At 42.6% G+C, this 21,721-nt stretch overlaps 1 protein-coding gene across 5 annotated transcripts in view; it reads right to left on the bottom strand.

The window, feature by feature from the left end:
- The window catches only part of LOC104325436 (tenascin), a 75,931-nt gene that overhangs the window by 26,935 nt on the left and 27,275 nt on the right, over positions 1-21,721 (bottom strand). For 3 of the 5 annotated variants that reach the window (XM_069772207.1, XM_069772205.1, XM_069772206.1), the window contains exons 3-12: positions 20,098-21,411; positions 18,078-18,341; positions 17,107-17,222; positions 16,857-17,013; positions 15,453-15,722; positions 14,115-14,300; positions 13,281-13,370; positions 12,298-12,561; positions 2,327-2,599; positions 4-276 (exon numbers count right to left, since the gene is read on the bottom strand). In XM_069772207.1, the coding sequence (XP_069628308.1) occupies positions 4-276; positions 2,327-2,599; positions 12,298-12,561; positions 13,281-13,370; positions 14,115-14,300; positions 15,453-15,722; positions 16,857-17,013; positions 17,107-17,222; positions 18,078-18,341; positions 20,098-21,411 (3,207 nt within the window). The remainder of the gene's footprint in view (positions 1-3; positions 277-2,326; positions 2,600-12,297; positions 12,562-13,280; positions 13,371-14,114; positions 14,301-15,452; positions 15,723-16,856; positions 17,014-17,106; positions 17,223-18,077; positions 18,342-20,097; positions 21,412-21,721) is intronic. The other 2 variants (XM_069772210.1, XM_069772209.1) reach the window with 1 other exon arrangement.

The following is a 21,721-nucleotide window of genomic DNA, read 5'->3' on the forward strand; positions in this document are numbered from 1 at the left end:
TACCTGTTGTAGCTGCAGCACTTATTGCCTGTGTGCGGAAACCATGAGAGATCCCATAGAGGTAGACAATAAAATCAGTGCTGGGGGAAAGCCCTGAGATATGAGCAGTTCTTGAATTGCCTGAGATGTTGAACTCCATGGGCTCCAGCAACCTGTTAGAATCAATAATTTCAATAGTAAAGATGTCGAAGTCCCCATTGGTGGTTGTCCAAGAAAGGTTGAAGCTTTCAGGAGTAATGTCGGAAACGGTTAGCTCACCAACTTCTGGGTGCACTCCTGAGGAGGGAAACAACATTGGTCAGAAGGGGACAGCCCTGTACCTCCTCCTGTTCAGAAATGCCGTGCTTCTCTCTGCTCATGCTGGCAGTGCTCCAAGCTGCCACTGGAGAAAAGGGTTTGCATAAAAGCTTGCTACAAGCAGACAGGTACTAAGGGGAAGAAATCAAATGAAAGCATCTCAAAATGTTAATTAAGAAAAAAAGAAAGAAAGAAAGAAAAAGAAAAATAAGCTTTAAAGCGATGGCTATTTCCCTTTACCTCCAGGAGCAGCCATGCGTCTTTGAGGTCTGAGCATGAAAGCAGATGCAAAAGAACTTTTCCGAATGCCCCCAGGGGCATTAGGAAAAGTTAGCTTCCAGTTTTAGGAAAAGCTAAAACTAGAGCTATTGCTTTATGCGAAGGAAAAGGTTGTGTTTTCTTTGCTCTTCTACTTTCCCTTTCAGCTTAAGCCTATGAAAGCTGGCATGTAATTTTGGAGCTAGAGCCAAAATGCAAAAGTGATAGCTGCCTTGGGGTTTCTTCCTCTCTGTAGACATCCCTGATGCGTTACAGGAAGGCTCAGAAAAATCTGACAATTGGAAGTCCCCAGAAGGGAAAATTTTGAAAAGCTGAGTGCTGAGCATGACCCAGAAAGGGAAGGGAAAACCTCAGCAGGGCATCTTCTCCTGTTTTCATTAAGTTAACAAAAAGAGAGAACATTGCATATTTAGGCAGGACACCCGTGATGTCTGTTTTCTTGTTTGTCCCTGTCCAGCCTCCTTTGTCTAGCCACATTTCTCCATTTTCAATGAGCAATCTGCTACCAGCTCACACTCGGGACTGTCAAAGCACAGGACTTCTAGCTGCAGTGGGACACAGCCCAAGGCAAGTACCTTGTGCCAGACACGCTTCTACCTAAGCCAGGCTGCTTAAAGCATTATTGAAACAAGTTAGCTCTACTGCGTTTCATGTTTTAATTCTGTTGAGTTCTTATGTGTACTTTTATCCCCTTCTGTGCTGGGTAATATGTGCTTGGGGAAATCAAATATGAGCAAGCTCTGGCTATCCCACAATCGCAGGAGGTTGCAAAGGTCTGTAAGGAAGCCCAGAGGCAAGAGATACTGTCTACAAGAAATTATCTGAAGGAAGAGCCACTGGTGCCCCTTTATTGTCAATTAATTCATGCCCTGTTCATTACCAATGATCATAACACCTGATTACCAATGATCATGACACCTGGAAGAATCAGTGAGGCATACAGAGCTCATGATAAGCTCTCATTTAAAACGGCCATCTTCCACAACATTGGCCAGAAAATTTTTTTTGTGGCTGTTGATGAGTTTCATGCAACTTTCTGATAATGCAGGCCTTACTTTCCTTCTTTCAGGTCAGTTTTATGCCAGGGTAGTTCTGCTGAATTTGGTTTTCTTGCATTAAATCTTTTTTAGACCAATCAAACTGTTTAACAAATTTATGTGGCTTAATATATGATACTACTCTTGCTAGGAAATAATTTGTGTTCTTTTCTATATGAGAACATATAGAAGGTGTCTGTCCTTGCCCTTGAGTCAGATGCACACAATATACCCCTGAGTTTGTATTTACACAGAAGCTAGTGCTTAATTTCAGAGGTAGCTTCTGAAGTCTAAAAACTAAACATACTGTCAGGCTTTGATTATCTGGGCTATGAAGAACAGATTTTTTAATAATTTTACAAGGCAATGTGAGCTTTCCTGAGCATGTACAACAGCCAGTTGGGTTTTGCTGTTAGTGTTAACCAGCAGAAAAGTGAGTAAAGGGAACAAAACAAGCCATTCTGAGGTGGGGGGAAAAAAGCATTCCTAAAAGAGAAGGGCTCCATGGGGGCACTGAGACTCTTATTGGAAAGTCTGATCATGAGACATTTCCATGCCAGAGATGTTCAGCCAAGCTTTAATGAGTTCAGTGCACCCCATGCAAAGCCAACCAAGTGAGCAAGCTTTGCCGAGCAGTTGCAATAGCTCTGGCTCACATCCCTGTCTGCAAAGAAAGGGAGCCATGAGACTGAATGAGTGACTTGAAAAGGTACCTGTCATGGTTTCAACAGAAAGGGGTTTGGTCCTGTAGCCTTGAATCACACCACGAAGTGTGATGTTATAAGGTGTGTTGGCCTTGAGACCTGTAACATTCACAAAGCGCAGTCCGCCTGGGACTGTGATATTCCGGGTTTCTTGGGGATTGTCAGACTCCTGCACCTGAATGATAAAGTGCTCATAGGCCCCGTCGGCTGCTGTCCAGGTGAGCTGGAAACCATCCCAGCCAGTCTCTGATACTGATAATTTTCCAAGCTCAGGTTCCTCCTCTGAATAAGGACAGAGAGTCAATCAGTTACTCAGATTACAGACTAGTGGTGATGACATACTATTTAATGATGTTCCATGTTAATGAATTCACTTGTAATCAGTGACACGGAGATGCACTCACACACACATTTACATTCTCAGCTGCCCCAGATAACTTGTAAAAGCTCTTCAGAGACATGGCAAGACAGAACAGGAAGAAAAGGACTGTCATAATAAATAATAACCACATTAATGCCAAAAGACTGCTTACAGAAAGCAGCATATAGACTATCTTATAGCTGCAAGGGTTTTGCCAACATTAATTACAAGCCCCTATGAGACAAGCAAGTATTACTGTAACCACTTGACTACACTATTAACAACTCAGTGTTTGCCATTATGAAGTGACTGCGAGTACTGCAATAATACTGTGAATACTGCTGTAAGGGTAGGAAGACACTGAGTTTAGAGTAGCTGGGAATTAGATGTTTATGCTTTTAATTGTGTCCACATGAAGGATGCTATTTATTCTTCTAAACAATTTCTAATCCAAAACAATAAAGAAGGGGAAAATTCCTCCATGTCTGCATGTCTTCAGTTCAATGGATTTGTCTTCCTTATATTACATTATTCTGTCTACAAAACCTTCCTGGGGGCAGAGAAACTTGGATTTTCAGAGTTACTGATATTAATCTAAAATTGAAATCTGCATTCACAGAAATTAACTTTCTCATAAGCCATCACATGGGTGGTCAAGGAGTTGGCAACCATCAGAGCTAACTCCCTGATGCTGTTAAATCTGAAAGTTTAGGTCATTTTCTCAGCAAGAATAGAACTCCTCTGTTACAGAGGAAATACAACTAATTCCTTAAAATCAGCAGTCATTTGGGAAAATAACAGAGTAATACCTGGTTTTTTTCTACATGGAAATTCTTGCTATATGATCTATCATTGGCCTGTGGACTGCAGTGACTTTCTAGCACTTTTCTTAATTATTTGCATTGTTGACACATCAGCATTATAATAAAAACAGAGTCTATCTGAATAATCCCAATCTGCTGAGACTGGGAATTTATATGGGAGATGATGCATGAAGGGGAATGGATCTGATTTGTCAGTTGTAAACTTCAACTTTAAGCTTTATGCATATTTTAAGGCAGTAGATAAAGCGGTCCTGGAATAAACGAAAATTAGGCTCAGCAACATTACTCATATAAATTTTCCCCCTGTAAAAGCAGAGTGCTTATTGTATGACTGCTGCATAGCCTTATATAGGTAGTTGCAGTTGCATTTTCAGAGGTTGAGCACTCATAGATCACAGACAATTATCTTCAGTGGGATTCACTAATGTATAGTAAATTGCTACTAAGGAACACAAAAGTTTTTACGAGCTTTCCCCATCCTGTTAGAAAGGAAGAGATTGTTTATGAAATAACACAATGATGTTCAACAAAAAAAAATATGCATGAATCCAGAGCTGTTTTGCTTTATCAGGAACAGAAATGAGACTCATTGAGGCAAAATATGAATCCTGTCAAAACAGTACTGTTTAGCTGAAAAAGAGAGAGCAGGACAGAAAAGGAACTGGTTGTATCAGAAATAATGATCTTTTGGTGGCAACAGAAACAAACAAAACAAACACATTTCCTTAAAATGAAAGTGAAACTAAACCAAAAGTTACAATAAGGTAAAATCTTTTAAGAAAAAGCTTGATTATAATATGTAATGCAGTAATCATCACAGCTTAAAAGCAATTCAGATTTCTCTGAAGAGTGCTCGGTTTCATTCGCCTCCAAGATGCAGAGTCCCTTTTCCTCCCATTTGTTTCTCATGCACGTCGAGATGGTAGCACACACAACCCCATCATGCTTTCTAGGGACCAAGGGATTCTCATACAAAACCATGCACCAACTTGGACTGCTGGAGACCTCCAAAAGCCTCATCCATAAAGCATCCAACATACATGACAAAACAGTGACAATGTCATGGCAAATGATATCAAGGGATGATGTTTCTTACTTAAAAAAAAAAAAGAGAGAACAAACCATTGAGAGATAAGACTGCTCCAGCCTTGTAGTAGGTGTGAAATAATCTGTATGTTTCTATGTAAATATTTTATCTCATGTTGTGAATTTGGTTTTGGGTGATGGATAGGTACAATCATTAGTCTCCAGCTAGGTTCTCCAGATATGAACTTACACACTGGTACTTCAACCATTATTGAACCGAGCCCTGTGGCTATAGGCCTGTTTCCTCATGAAATTCATGTAATAGGGATAAGAGGTGGAAGTTTTCAGAAAGGTATGCTCCCAATGTGTTACAATCTTTTTTTTCCTCTGACATCACCACTTCCATGCCAATGCTGCAAACTGCAACCTCCTTGCAATCTTTCTTGTGTTTGAACCACAATCCAGATAAAAACCTGTAGCATCTTGCTATTTTCAGGTGCCTTGTAAATAGCAGATGCATCAATGTCTCTCTTTGCATGCAATTTGAAAAGAGAGAATTGATGCTACATCACCTTGAAAGCTGCACGGGGCATTGTCCATGCTGCACCACTCAAGGGTCTCATTCCATAGCAATAAGAGTTTTATCCCGTGCAAAAGGAAGAAAAAAAATAATCAACTAAGAAGAAATGCATCACTCACAAAGCCTAGCATTTCTGCAGTGGAACAGCAGTATGAAAATGAAGTTCTGTATTTCAAAGCAGAAAAGGAACATATGGCTAATGAATCCATAGAAAATACCTGTAGTAGCTAGGGCTTCCAGGGACCAAGAGAGCTGACCTTGAGTGCTTCCATGGAGGTTAATCTGGTATTGTGTGCCAGCTGAGAGATTGGTAATCTCTGTTTCTCGATGGTTTCCCGGCAAAAAGATTTCCTGTGTTCTGTTTAAACTGGACAGGTCTTTCAGAGTGATAAAGAACTGATCAAATACCTCGTCCTGTGCTGCCCAAGATAGGGTGAAACTACTGAAAGTCCTGTGTGTTATATTAAGGTCATGAAGAGCACCAGTGGCTTCTGGGATGGGAAGGTCAGTGGGCACCAAAAGCAGAGCATGAGAATCAGTGCCAGGGTTTGTTAAATAACTTAGCTCTGTAGGTGCAGGACTGGTAGGATTAAATGACGTTTCATTGATTGATTCTCCGGGTGTTGTGACTAGATATGCTAAACAGAGGTAAATTACAAGTTAAAATTTCCTGATAATAAACCCCCAAATATACCAACAGACAGCTAACATCTGCTACAAAACAGTTTGTGTGCTTTGCATTAAAGAGCTCTAAGAACAGAGAAAACAGATGGGTACTTCTTTTTTGGAGACTGAATCCAGGCCACAAGCAAAGGTAGCATCATCAAGTACAACATGGTTCTTACACAACCATGCTTACTCACAGATCCAGAGCAACAACCATTAAATACAGAGATGAGCTGAAATACTTCCAGCAGAGAAACGGGCACATCCTCAGTAGATGTAAATCAGTACACTTTGATTCCCTCCAAAGAACTTTGCTAATTTACACTGGTGAGGATTTGAACCCTAAGTCTCTCAAACATGCCTTTTATCTTTGCTACAGCACATCAGTTATTGCTTCTGATACAAACCATAAGCAGAATGCATGCCAAATATCGCAAACATATCCAAATCCAGACTGAGAAATCAGCCACAGCAGAAGCATGCTAAATCTCATCCTATCCAATCAAAAATAGGCTTGGAGGAGTTATCCATCTGGATACATGCAGAATTTTCAAAAAAGGGGGAGACACACAGAGACATCCTTACCTAAAAACTAGGACAGAAAGAACTTGAGCAATCTTTCTTTAAAGAGATCCAAAGGAACAGAAGGGAAAAGGACTTGGCCTTCAACATGCTGAAAGATCTGTGAATATATCCTGTAGCACAGTCAGATTCTGAAAATCTGAGAACTGTGGAGATCACGGAGAATGTGTTTCTGATCACAGCTGCAAGGCAACAGGCAGGTGATTTTTCTGACATGCAGAATTATCTCCTCATTAGTGGAAACCCACATCATTTCACACCTCAATGACTTCCTTGCTTTCATGCTCCACTTGCATTTAATTAAGGGAGAGCAAGTCATCTACCACCATCAATCAGATCAGCACAAATACATATTCAGGATTCAGTGTCTGTCTCCAAATTCACACATGTATCAGAAAAAGCAAGTTTTCAGAGGAGAAAGATCAATTTAAAATATTTTCAAATAAATGCAGAAATGTTATCTTGGAAGTACACTCTCAGGACAAACACAAATGTAATAACATTGTTTTCTGCTCACCTCCAGGAAGGAGAAAAACCTGTGAGGCAAACAGTGATTTATATTTACATATATCATTGATATTCTTCACTTAGGTAAGGGCCCCCCTTAAATAACCAGGCCCTACATATGCTGCAGCCTGAAGACAGCCATGTTGCCATCGCACCAGCACACCTGCAATGGTAACAACTAGCATAATTCCCTCTTTCTTAGTAAACTGACTGTCAGAACCATTATCTGGCTGCACCAGACTTACAGAGCTCATGTAACAAAGCAGGAAGGCATGCAGTATGCAGTCGTTAGCCTTCTGCAACTCTCAGCTGCTTGTGCACAATTAGATGCCAACCAGCTCTTTCTTATTCTGGGAACGGGCAAAAAACTATGGCATCAGGCGAGTGCACTGGTATTTGTTCAGCCTTAAGGTTGCCTGTTTAACATGCATAGTGATAGCTGGGCTTTACTGTGGAGTATTTCTGCAGAAGACAAGCACAGATAGAGTGAACAGACCAGCAGGGAGGAAAGGGCAGCAGTACATTACACAGGTACAGCTCCATGCTGTGGATGGTCCCACTGGGAAACTGCCATGCACTCTGAATTGGAAACCAAGGAAAAAACATCCAAAAATACAAGGGAAAAAGAAAAAAACAGGGCTGGCATTATGGTCCTTATATACCAAAGATCCATGAGAAAACCCTGTGTAATATCTCATTTTCTCTCACTTTACTTGACCAGCCCTACTGACATTTCTCCCAGATTCCTGCCAGTAATAATATAACCACACAAGGACTTGGTTACTCTAATCTGAATGGGAAATACAGCAGCAGTTCAACTGTATTATACAAAAACTGAGGGACCAACCACCTAAGTGGCATTTTAATTCAGAATTTTGCTGTCACAAGTGGATTAATTTTGTTCTGCCAATTTTGACAACTACATGGGAGGCTGCCGTGCACAGATTGTCTCGTGGGGCACATGTAATTATATGTAGTTACATTACCTCTGATTTTTTTTCAGACCTAATACTGAATATTAACTTGGGTTTAATGACTTGAGTCCACAAATGAATTTGTGGATGAGAAAGAGTGGTCTACTCTCTACACACAGATATAAACACACATATACCCCACATTAAGTTCATGTGTCATAAAGGAATATGTGGCTTTGTGAACAAACAACAGATAGAAAAATGAGAATTATATGAATACATGGAAAATACTCTCATACCACAGACAGTATCAGTGTTCATTGTTTAACAGAATACTATAACAAAAAAAGGAAAATCTGGAAAACAATCGAACTGTAGGATGACAAGACCAATGGAGTTCAGACACTTGACTTAGCAATGAGGGCAATAGATGGGGAGAAGAGAAAGAGAGCTCTAGGAGCCCTAGGTGGGTGGATGACAGCCAGATAGAATGATTCATGGTGGCAAGATGAATGAATAGTAGATGCCAAAGAGCTGAAAGATATGTAGAAGGGAAACTGGACGGACAGCAAACACACGCTCTTTCTCAGACTGGAACACTTCTCAATATCATTCTCTTAGTAAAATCTTCAGGCTGAATATGGCCTAAATATGTCTATACTGCTGTTGCTAGCCTTTTGAGGAATTCCATTGTAATGCTTCATTGGTGATTTTACTAAAAAGAATGTTAATGTCCTGCCAGGACATTTCCCCAGTTCCTTGGGATGGAGCAAACAGTATTCTGTATTATTTCTTGCTTCTGTCTCTTGGCTTTTATATATGATTTGCCAAGAGGGGCTATCAGCCCCAGAGACTCACTGCGGAGTCTCTCATCAGCTTGAGCACACTATAAGACATGATGGCCTATCACAGTATTTACAATCTTTTCAGACCCCTTTGGCTAAATGGCTTTCCCCTCTCCCAAACCAGCTGATTCAACTGGGCTTACAGTGCCTGTGCACCTCTGAATTTCGTAAAGAAAGCATTGCAATATATCACAAGCCAGAAATACTATAGTAGTTACCACTAAAAATCCTCATATTGAAGTCAGGTTCCAGGTACTCCCAGCAGAGGAATCAGCTGAAGAAATGGACAACCTGTACTAGCAAATTTAGTTTCCCAGTGGTCAGCACTGCTTTTTTCCAACGAACTAGTTCACCTAATCATTCTTCCTAATGTTTCTTTGAGTTTGTATAAAAAAGGGTGGTGCAATCTAAGACGGGAGAAGCCAGGAGAGGAAGAGGGACTGACACACAACACAGACAAGGGTCTTTGGTAAACAGCAAAAATCTTCTTAAAAACATTCAACAGAATGGAAAAGTTACTTCTCCAAGCCATGCTCCTATGTGCAACTCAATTCCAGAAGCAAGACAGTATCACATCCATAATTCATCAAGAGTTGCTGCACAATCTGGGTCCTTCAGCAGAGGAATTTGAAGTTGGCGCTTGGTTTCTCTAATGTCCACTCATCTATCTCGAGAGGCCTCTCATGCCTGATGTATTACCATCTGTCCTCCTCCAGGACCCACATTGTGCTATGCAGGCAGGGTTCCAGAACCAGAGCAAGAAAGAACAAAGCTGCAGTCTGACTGCTCAGCTTCCTCAGGGCTGGTTTACATGCTCACCCTAGAGACTAGTTGTTAATCTGATGTAACATTCTCAAGACATGCTGCCAGAAAGGTCCCTCCAACTAGTAAAATGGCTCATTTTCTTTTATTTCTGAAGTGGTTCTAAACCACAACCTTTGTGCGATGCTGGGTGGGACCTCTAACAAATCAGTAGCACCCTAGTTTGTGATACCTTCGTTAATAACGGAAAGGAGGTACCTGTTGTAGCCACAGATTCCAGAGGAGAAGAGCGCTGTTCTCCAGCCAATCCATACACCTTGATTTTATAGGAAGTGTTAGCTTGGAGGCCGTCAATCACAGCACCTAGGGATTCTCTGGGCAGGAAGATTTCTGCAGGGGGCCCAGCTGCCAATGACACTTCCTCGTACTCCACCACAAAACTACTGTAGATGCCTGTATTCGCATACCATGAGACACTAAAGCTGTGGTCTGTTACCCTTGAGACTACAAGGTCCCTCAGTGCATCTTCCTGCATCCCTGAGACCTCTGGAGCAAGAAAGCTCCCAGAGCCAGAAATCTCCTCTGGGTCAGGAGTCATTGCCTGCATTAGGGTTAGACTATATAGAGCTACAAAGAAACAAACAAGCAAATGGCAGTGTGAAATATTTAGTCTTTCCTTTTCAGCAAAACAAAATAACATTTAGCAAACTGTTCACTTTATAAACTTGACCATCTCTTGAATACAGAATCATGGACATCAGTTAAAAAAAAACTTTGTCACTTGAGCTGCACTTTATCCATATGAAGAGACAGACGCAACGGAAGGCTGCCATCCTATGCTATGGAAGATTTTGTGACATCTCTACCTGCCGGCAGAGAAGCCTGACTGAACCATCAAGAGGCTGGGAAGAATATAAGATGAAAAACTGCCAATCTGGAGAAGCAAAGGAAACTCTGAAAAGAAAAACTCTCAGCCCTTCTGCAGTCCCTGGCTCCCTTGTTCATCAGGGATGGCACATGCCCCTGTAAACAGCAGGACTGCCTTCTCCACCCACCAAGAAGAGCTAGTCCAGTCCTAGCTGTGCTACTGGCATTTTCCAGTTCAGTCATTCCTCTGTCTCCATGCTTGCTCCAAGCACTCTCCCCAGCAGTGCAATGGACCTGAGGTCCCCCATAGCTCTGCAAGAGAGGGTAAAACAACAAGTTTGTCTGGCTTAGCCTGAGGACTTCAGGACCTCCCAAGTACTGGGAACACGGATAAAGAGGACTGACTTCAGGGTGGATGCAAAAGTAAACTGAAGAAGAGACCTCTTGTCTTATACCCCACAGGCTTACAGAGCATTTCTGCCTCCCCATGCTTATGTGTTTGGATTTGTCCATCCCTACACAGGAGGAAGGTCACAGAGACAGGTTATGTCAACTACTGCTGTTGCTTCTAAGGAGCCCACTGCAGAGAACTCTTTGTTTACTGGCTGCTCTGAGTAAAGACTTAAAACAAATACACTGGCCAGATGAATGTATTTATAAAAAAAAACCCAAAACCAAACCAGGAAAAAGAAGCCACCTTGTGAGACTTTGGAAGCTGGTGCTGGAAAGACCAGACTGTGAAATTCCACAGCATGTTGTTTCTGCCTTTTCACCGTCTATGCATACTTCTTTTGAGACCACTCAGTCTTCAGACAGATGGGGAAACAGATAACTTTGGAAAAATCAAAGCCTGCTCACTCCTGCCACATAAACCTTCAGCTTCATTTTGTATGTGTGTGCCTCAAGGCTTCCTCATTTTTCCCTATATTGGTCACAGGCCTGACTTATGCATCAAACAAATAATTCAGTACTGATGGTTTTCTGTAGTTTACACCATACCATATAACTCTCTGCTGTCCTGGATGACTTGACTCTATAAAGCATTCAGAGGTTCTGCTGGCATGAACACTACCAAGGAATATGAAACCAGTTTTGGTCAGTTAAGCTATATAGTTATTAATTTGTAAAATCCAGAACTTCTTGCATGTGTTTACCTCATAGATGGTCTTTTGGGGAGAAAAGGATAAACACCTTTCTATCTGCTAAGGACAATAATTGTAGCCCAGCTGATTCTGCTTTCAATGTCTCTGCTTACTTGTAGCAGTTAAGGCTTTACCTCACAGGATTCAGCCTGAAGGCATGCGAAGATTCAGGATTTCTTTGTGTTCTATACCGAGATATAATACTGTATGCAACGAGCTTTGAGTCAAAATGTCTCACAAAGAATAAAATCTTGTTCAATAAGTAGTCCACTGATACTGGCTAATTGGAGTGGTTTGTACAAAAATGAGATGGCAGAAATAGACCCCTTCTTTGTAGACAAACATAACAGTCACGGTATCCAATGGAAACAGTGACTGTGACCAGATTTGTGGCAGTAGCCTTTCTCGCTTTTGGATGAGAAAACTGAAAAATGGCAACATCAGAGCCCTGTTGACCCTGCTGAAACATGATGGGTGGCAGCATGCTGTGAAGAGAATTCATTAGGCAGAAACAAGCAATGTTAAACACATTCTTGTTGCTTTTCCTCTTAGTTTTTGGCTGTAGAAAACAAAACAAGATGTAATGCACAAAAAAGCAACCTCATTTAAAACAAAAGATGAGGTCTGCATTTCCTGCAGGACAAATAGCTGCGTTCTTTGTGAGTCTTCTCAAAGGATAAGCAAGAAATCATTGAGAACATGGAGCTAAACACAGTAGGTAGGGAAATATACAGCTATCCCTCAGTTAAGTCTATCACGCTAGACAGAGCTAAGTCTGCTCTGCAGGCAGTTGATGTTTTAAAGCAGTTCCCCAGACATGGCTTACAAAACCGGGGAAGTTGTATTTGGGCTAGTCATTGCCCAATGACCTGGTGCACGGCACTTATCAAAAGCTGTTACTCACCAGTTGAACCCTTGACAGTTGTGGGTTTGCTTTTGTGTCGGCCTTTCTCTGCCACCAGATTAATGGTGTATTCTGTCCCTGCATCCAATCCTCGCAGGATAAAAGAGGTGCTGTCCACGGGGATCTCCACTTCGTTCTTCCTTCCAGAGGGGCTAATGTAAATGAGGCGATAACGATCAAACTTGGCCACTGGTCTTCTCCAGCGAAGGGATAAGGTGGTTTCAGTGGGGTCACTGACTTCCAAGTCCTTGGGGTTATCAAGATCTACAGGTTAAAAAAGCAAAGTTGAAGTGTCTCTGAACTGCCCTGGGACAGTTCTTCAGGCATCTGTAGACAGAGTAACATCTATACTGGGTGTCTAGCAACAGATCAGAGTCTCATCCACCTTTTGGAGCTTTTGAAGCCCCATTGCTTGATATAGATAGAGGATGATGAAGTTCTCTTTTACAGATGAAGCACACTAGAACAAATTTCCCTCACTTAACACTCACTTCAGCAGGCACTGCATGCAGGAGAGGCAGAATTTAAGCCTTCGGAGAATTTACCTAGGAAAAGGGGGATATTGTGAGAAAAATCCTGGATTTGAAGGGCAGTCAGGACTATTGCAACCACTGAGGTCGCTCTCTTTGTCAGATAAACCTTTTGGCCATAACTACCATTCCTGCCAGAAATCCTTACAATTAGAGGATGGCCAGAGTAATCAGTGTAAGCATAATTACCATTAAGGAGCTCACCTGGAGATGAAATTCCCAGAACACCAAGATATCCTCATACAGGAAAAGGAAGCCAGATTCAGAGGTCAAGATCTTTGGGGAAATGTTTTTAGTTTCACTTGAGGGGAAATGTCCCATTGGTACAAAAATGAAATCAAGAACTTTCTAAAGTATTTCTTACAGCATTACTTGGAAATGACAGAAACATCAGAGTGGCTCCACCTGACTTGCTGCTTCCTCCAGAGCACAAAGGGGGATCAAGCTACTCACCAGTGCCAGCATTAATGGTAGCAGGAGCACTTTCCCTGTCCTGTCTCACTGCTGTCACTCCAATGCCATATTCAGTTCCAGGCCTCAAACCTAAGAGATGAGGAGTAGAAGTATGAGTTCCTGTCCATGGAATGTGTCTGCAGGCATTTATTTAAATAAGAAAGCCTGAATATATGCAAGGTAAGATATATGCTTTCTTGTGTATGCAGAGAATCAAGGTTTCAGTTGACCCTCCAGCTGACCTGATGTTAATAAATCTTGTTACATGTACGTGCCAAAGGATAAAGATTATAGCTGACTGAGACTGCATTTTGCACACTGCAAATGCATAATCAGAGATAGCTTCTACTTTCAAGAGAATGCAATATAGGTACTTCTGCCAAAGAAAAGCAGGAAGACATCCATGTGACATGGAGAAAGTACCGTTATCTAGCCTTGCAGGCTTGTAAGGCAACTTGCAGGTACACAGAAAAGTTGCAGACTGGCATCAGTAAATACCATCCCTAGCACATGCAAAAGCCTTTTGAACTCAGGCATGTGAAGCCATCTCCACAAAGACATGTAGCTACCTAGAACTCAGGGAACTGACTAACAGGATTCGGAGATGCACATGAAAGTGAAATGGCTACATACCTTCTGTTAGCTAGTTATCCATCTGCAGGTGTGTAAATATATATCACATCTATTTTAATTTAATTGCTTGTACTCAAAATGCACAATCTCTGCTTGTACGTCTTATGTATAGTGACCAGAAGGGCATTTTTTCACTACGCTACTGTGGTCTAGGGTGATGGCAGTGGCATGACATTAACAACAATCTCTCCATTCCCCTACCTGTGAGAGTAGCTCTGGTTGTTGCCTGGTTGCCCTTTGGCACTGTGATCTCAGCATGGTCTCCACCAGAGATGGGAGCAAACTTAATTCGATAGTTATCAATATTTGCATGGCTGTTCTTCCACTCCAAAGTAATGCTATTGTCTGTCTGTGACACCCGCTTCAGGTTTCTTGGAGCATCCAAGTCTGTAATCAATCAAGCGAAAAATAAATAAATAAATAAATAGGAATCATTCTCTTCTGACAGCAGTCTCTTATAACAGTACTTTTTAGAAGGTGAAATGATCCATAAAGCTGAAGTTAAGTTTCCTTTCACATGACACCACTATGTTCTTAACTACATCAAGCAGATTTCTTTTAGCATGAAATGGAGAGTTCGCTAGCTTTGGGGTAAACATCAGCGGAAGAAATTCAACTTTCATCTCCTGATACAAAAATTAAATTTTCAATTTTAGTAGTTATTTTTTATTACAAAATAGGCTTCTGGAAAAACTTATTTTCATGAAAATACTAGTTTTCCTTTATAAGTACCTCAGCTTTCAAAAGGAAAAAGGCTGCTAAGAAAAATGAATTGATCATCTCTAGAATTTCTGTTCAGTAAATATCTTACATTCATGGCTGCAAGTAACTCGTAAGTCTCAAAACAAAAAGTGAGTATTATGTAGAAATTCAATGGGCTTTCACTGTTCACACCTATAGCAGACTCAAATCCTGCTCTGAATGAACAACTACATTTTAGGATGAAAAGGGAGGTAACTCTCTGTGTACCATTTACTCAGCTCCCTTAATGCAATAAACCTTCATAACATGCTAAAGGACCCACACTTTCATAAAGCATTCCCAGGATCACTAAGGAGCAAAGTAATTTGTAAAAGCATGACAGAAAACATATGCAGAACTGAAGAAGGGAAAAAAAGCAGTTCTCTGCTAATCTGTTATGCATTTAGACAAACAGAAATAAGGTCTTAGATGAAACAGGAACCATGGAAGATATTCAGGTCAGCAGACAGACAAGTAATCCAGATGAATTTTTTTCCTGAAGTAGAGATTTAGGGTATCATGAGCAAAAGCTTCTGAGAGACTTAATAATATAATTCCCATTTTCAAAATACATTCAGGTACTTGGGGGGGGGGGGGGTGTCTAAATATTTTGTTGAGCCAGTAAGGTATATAAGGCAGAGAAAAACATTCTCCACTTTCATGTATCTCTGTAACAGTGCTGATTCTGTGTTGATGCAGTAACTGTCAACTCAAGCAACATGAGGCAAATAGTACAGGAAGATTGATGGTGATTGCATTACCTTCCCAGAAGTTTGGATTGGTATCCAAGCCTCTTACCTGTGACAAAGACTTCTTTCATGGGGTCGCTTTCCATGTCACCTCGACGAGAGATGAGCGTCACTTCATACTCTGTGTGAGGCCTCAGGTTTCCAATAGAATATTGGTTTTCATCTTCAGAGAGGTCAATGGTTGTCCTGTCCCCTGGAATATCCTTAGGGCCATAAGTGAGCTCTATGCCTTCAATTTCAGCCAAGGGTTTGGACCACGTGATAAGAGCTGTGGTGTCTGTGACATCTTTTGCCTCAATCTGGCTAGGGGCATCAAGTTCTGTTACAAAAAGAGAAGACGGTGTTTTTTAAAGAAATCTTGCCAGAAAACTCATACACATTCCTGTGCTTTTAATTCCTCATTCAGAGCAAAATGAAAATGAGTGGCTTCTACCAACTGAAGCTTATCTTCATTCACTTTCTTCCTTTACTTTCTATAGCTGTAGAAGAAAGTGCCAAATAGAGTCAATTAATCAGAAGCAAATTCATCAAAATTCATTAACATCAGAAGCTGCCAAAAGACAGACAAGCAGGAACCCTACGAGGTTCTCCATCTGCACAATAGAAACTCTCCTTTAAATAATTTCTTCATGCAAATATCACCAGGGTGAAAGAAATTGTCCTGGTTTCAGCTGGGATAGAGTTAACTGTCTTCCTAGTAGCTGGTACAGTGCTATGTTTTGAGTTCAGGATGTGAAGAATGTTGATAACACTGATGTTTTCAGTTGTTGCTCAGTAGTGTTTAGACTAGAGTCAAGGATTTTTCAGCTTCTCATGCCCAGCCAGGGCACCTGACCCAAACTGGCCAACAGTGTATTCCATACCATGTGACCATACCATTCCATACCATCTAGTTTAGGAACTGGGAAGGGAGGGGCAGGGATTCGCCGCTCCGGGACTGGCTGGGTGTCGGTCGGCAGGTGGTGAGCAATTGCCCTGCGCATCATTTGTACATTCCAATCCTTTTATTACTACTGTTGTCATTTCATTAGTGTTATCATTATCATTATTAGTTTCTTCTTTTCTGTTCTATTAAACCGTTCTTATCTCAACCCACGAGTTTTACTTCTTTTCCCGATTTTCTCCCCCATCCCACTGGATGGGGGGGGAAGTGAGTGAGCAGCTGCGTGGTGCTTAGTTGCTGGCTGGGGTTAAACCACGACAGGAATTCTATTTCCTGTTGTTGTACATTTTTGCTACCTTCTAGCTAAACATAAATTTCCTTTTCTTCTTCAAACAGGTAATTTGGAAAGGAATTAATTTCTCCTCATGTATTCTTCATTAGCAGCTCTACTACCCCCCTACCAATTCACAGTATAGAGCTTGGCTTTCTCTTTGTTTAAAAACTCCCTAGGCTACACCAAACAGCAGTTGTTTTATTGGTGGCACTACACCAAATACAGGTTGTGCTTACTTGTGGTTATCACTCTGGATAGTCCTGGTCCTCTGGTATTGTTTTTCACTATATGAAGGGATACATTATACTGTTGCCCTGGTGCCAAACCTGGCTGCATGTAAGATGTCTCTGGCCTTTTCAAGCTGCTGGTTATATCTCCATTATCATCCTTTTTCTGTAACACATGGAACAATCAGTTAGTAGAAACAAAAAATCCAGGATCTTTCACTTATATATGGCCTCTATACAAGAAACACTGCTTCCTTACCATATTACGGAAGACTAGCTCCCAGCCATCAAATGAAAAGTTCAGAGGATCCCACTCCACCTGGACGGATGTTTCTCTAACAGATTTGAATTTCAGACCTTCTGGAGCAGGCAGATCTGTGACAGAAAAAAAAGGATATCATTACGTAAGCAACAAGTTCCCATGAAGAGGGCACTGGGGTTGGGACATCTTTCCACCACTATAAATATCTACCATGTAGGTATCTGCATCTGGGATGTTTAACGCTTCCTCACAGCCAGTTATTCTGTCTTTGGAGAGACATTCTTCTGACCTGTTTTAGATGTCACCTTAGAGTAAAATGAATTTTGCCCTAGAAATCTGTTTTTTTCCCCTCTTGAAAGAAGCCTACTATGGACATTTGAAGTTATGACATGAATCCTGCCCCAGGTCTCTCAAAATGAGCACAACGACAGAAGTCAAAGAACATCTTTTGAAGCTGGGATGTTTAGATGTAACTGTGGTGTGCACAATATAAAAAGGAAGATGAACAACAAATGAACAGACAGGCAGATAGAAAGTAAGTTGTGGTAAAACACACTGAAGATGCAAAACAAATACAACCTCCATTTTAGTCAAAACAGTTTGAATCCCAGTGATTTCATATTGCTTTTTTACATGCTGCTACATTTTTATATTTTTTCAGGAAGTATTACCAGATTTTGAAAATGTACCTTATTATGAAGAAGGCAAGGGTCTTAATTTACAAAGACCCCATGATATTCACTGGGAGGCACTGCAGAGAGCAGAAGAGCTAGTGAACTGTACTTTTAACAGAATCACTGGTAGTGGAAAAGAATATAAAATGAAAGTGCAGAAGGCTGTCTTTGTCCAGAACAGAAGATTAGTTGAAAAGAGAAAATGCATAAGAAATAATACCCCCCAAAAGGGATGTAAATAAATACATACTACAGAACAGACAAAAGAATGAATACAGGGAATATTAAACTCACATGTTGCTACTCTGGCACTGACTGGAATACTCTTCTTGTTTTTAAGGATTGCAAAGACACGGATAAAGTATTCTACACCTGGCTCCAGTTCATGAATAGTGGCGGCTGTCTGGTTTCCTGGCACAGTGAACTGCATATCTAAGCCACCACTGCTGGTAGGGACATAGGTGATGAGGTACTCATTGACGAGATTCTCATGCTTCCATTCCAGATTTACAGTTTTATCTGTTACATTTGTCACAGTCAGCTCAGTTGGAGGAGACACTAGGAAAGGGAAAAAACCAAAACACACTTATAAGAAGTTTTCAAGGCTCAGAAAATAACGACTTGCCCAGTTTCACATTTTCCCAGAAGCAGTTTATAAGAATCATCTAAGAAACAGGGAATGGGGAAGCCATGTCACACAATTAGCCACTTGAAGAAAGGAATGTTCAGCTGATGAAGACTACAGACATTTCCAAAAGTCACGGGCCAACTTCTACTCTCACATTTGCACACAACCTATGTTCCAGCTCCTCCTCTCATGGCTACTGCACAAGACTACTATAGCTGGGTCCCTAGGGGTTCAGATGTTTAATTCAACTGCCAGCAACACATGATTTTATAGCTGGAAGTCCTGGGGTTTGCACAGATTTTCCAAAGTAAAATAAAACATGATTATTTTTGTGAGTACTTTCAATAGATTACTCCACATTTGCACGTGCAAGAGCACAAAATGTGGCTTAGCAGTCTTCCAGAAGCAGGAGATGAAAAATGGGAATTTCTTTTCAAGGGTATTCATTGTCCTTTATAATGTTCCCAACCCCAAAGTACTCTTTGATTACTCTACAAAAATCTTAGTTCCAAAATTTCTCCCCTGAGATCTACTAAAGAAAACTACCTCATTTATAGCGTAATGCCTGTCATAATCTAGCTGCCAAAATTTTCTATCAATTTCCATAGAGTCAGTGGTACTGGGAAACTAAGCATGTGGCTTTATAGCTGTTTCCACTCCAGCTGATTCCATGATTCTACTCTAAGCTTTTGTCAGATCTAACATACACACACACATATACACACACATATACAGATATATATATATATATGTATATATAAAATCAAGTTTTACTTTAGTTAGAAAAAATCTATTCGGCCAACTGAGAGACAGCCAAGGCTTCTGTAATAATCCTGAAAGCTTGCACTGCAATATTTGCAACATCTGGCATTTCCATTGTGACAGTTGTCTCATACAGATCACTCAGATAGGACAATGTTATTTTCTGCGTGTGCCTTGCCTCCACTACACCCTCTGCCTACACCAGGGTTCCTGCTCAGAGATCTACCTTCAAAGCAAAGCCGCTGAGCCCTTGGGGTCTGTCATTGTATATTGCTGTGTGTTTCATTTTCAGCTCCTACAATAGTGATGGCATTGTAAATGCAACCCCCTTTCTTATTGATCCAGCCTGAGACTGGAAACGAGAACCTGGTTGTAAGAAACATTTGATACCCAGGCTCTTCATTCATGGACATTCATTATCTACATTATCTCATTTCTGCAAAGCCTCATTCTTTAGTCAAAATTTGGTCCATATTCTTTAAACCAATCCTGCTGAATACCCAGTAAGAAGATTCAGCATACATCTCCCTCTTCTCCATAGCTAGAACAGTTTTTTTGAGATACTATAAGAAACTGAAAGATCATGGTGACAAATCCCAGCCAGTGCTACCTACAGCTCCAGTGACATTGTGGTGGGAGCAAAATTGGAGATAACAAATGGATTGCATCACCATTATCAGCCTGTTGGGTTGCTGACTACCAGAATTGACCAGCAACCGCTGCACTGTATAGCCCTGAAAAGTAAGGGAGTCCAAGAGCTTGCTACTGGTGGTGTTACTCCTCCGATTCAGCTGTTTGGACTATTATAAAGAAGAGTGACAACAGGGCCCAGCTAAGGGAAAGGTTCACAGAGCCTCCAAGCCTGCTGGATGGACACAGGGAATTACCCAGGGGAAGCAGTTCAAAAGGGACATCGCAACCTACCGTCAGAGCAGTCATCCCCCATGTAACCATCCTCACAGACACACCGTCCGTCGATGCAGCGGCCCACATTGTTGCAGTCGTTGGGGCAGGACCGTTCACGGCAGTCCTCCCCTGTGAAGCCCTCATGGCACACGCAGCGCCCATCGATGCAGCGCCCGCGCTGGTGGCAGTCGTTGGGGCAGGACAGCTCGCCGCAGTCCTCCCCCGTGAAGCCGTTGTCACACTCACAGCGCCCCTGCACGCAGCGCCCACGGTTGTGGCAGTCTTCGGGGCACCGCAGCTCCGCACAGTCCTCCCCTGTGTACCCCTCGTCACACACACACTGCCCATTGACACAAAGTCCATGGTTGTTGCAATCGTTGGGACACCGCAGCTCGCCGCAGTCGTCCCCGATGAATCCCTCGTGGCACACACACTGCCCGTTGACACAACGCCCACGGTTGTTGCAGTCACTGGGGCACCGCAGCTCCCCGCAGTCCTCCCCAATGAATCCTTCGTGGCACACACACTGCCCGTTGACGCAGCGCCCGCGGTTGTGACAGTCGTTGGGGCACCGCAGCTCCCCGCAGTCCTCGCCCAGGTAACCCTCCTGGCAGACGCAGCGCCCGCCCACGCAGCGCCCACGGCTGTGGCAGTCCTTCGGGCACCTCTTCTCACTGCAGTCATCCCCAACGAAGCCCTCATAGCAGACGCACAGCCCGTTCTCACAGCGCCCGTTGCCGTTGCAGTTGTTTGGGCAGGTCAGCTCCCCGCAGTCCTCCCCAGTGAAGCCCTCCTCGCAGAAGCAGGTCCCATTGACGCAGCGCCCACGGTCGAAGCAGTCATTGGGGCAGATGAGCTCGCTGCAGTCCTCGCCGGTGTAGCCCTCGTCGCAGACGCACTCATTGTCCACACAGCGCCCGCGGTTGTGGCAGTTGCTGGGGCAGAGGGGCTTGCTGCAGTCCTCGCCGGTGAAGCCCTCGTGGCACACGCACCGCCCGCTCACACATCTCCCATGCACGCTGCACCCCTGGGAGCAGAGCTCTTCACTGCAGTCTGTGCCTGTGTACCCCTCAAAGCACACGCAAACCCCGTCCATGCACTTGCCTTGGTCGTTACAGTCAGAAGGGCAGGTGGCCTGGCTGCAGTCCTCACCAGCGAAGCCTTCATTGCAGACGCATTTGCCCTGGACGCAGAGGCCCCGGTTGAAGCAGTTACGTGGGCAGTCCGGTTCAGAGCAGTTGGGGCCTTTCCAGCCAGGCTCACAAACGCAGCCGCAGATCTCGATGCTGTAGTTGCCGTGTCCACTGCAATAGGGTGTTGTGTCCAGGCGACCTGTAGCAATGATCCAGAAAACTCATTACTCCCCTTGGCTCTGGGATGCATTAGGCTAGTGTGGCACACATGACTTAAAAGGGGTCCGGTTTTCCTAGCTCCCTACGGGACATAATTTCCAGAATCACCAAAGCTTTTAAATGAGAATTCCTCCTTCTTTCTCCAGTGAGATTTAGTTTACCAGGAACGCTTTAATTTGCACTAATATCAGGGAAGAGCCCATGCCAACTACTTGGTAAATGAGCATGCTGGATTCCTCTGCCCTTCTCAAAATCCCTCTTCCACTGACTGAGCAGCTTTACTGACTGCT

The sequence above is a fragment of the Haliaeetus albicilla genome, chromosome 26 (assembly GCF_947461875.1).
Source record: "Haliaeetus albicilla chromosome 26, bHalAlb1.1, whole genome shotgun sequence".
NCBI lineage: Eukaryota > Metazoa > Chordata > Aves > Accipitriformes > Accipitridae > Haliaeetus > Haliaeetus albicilla.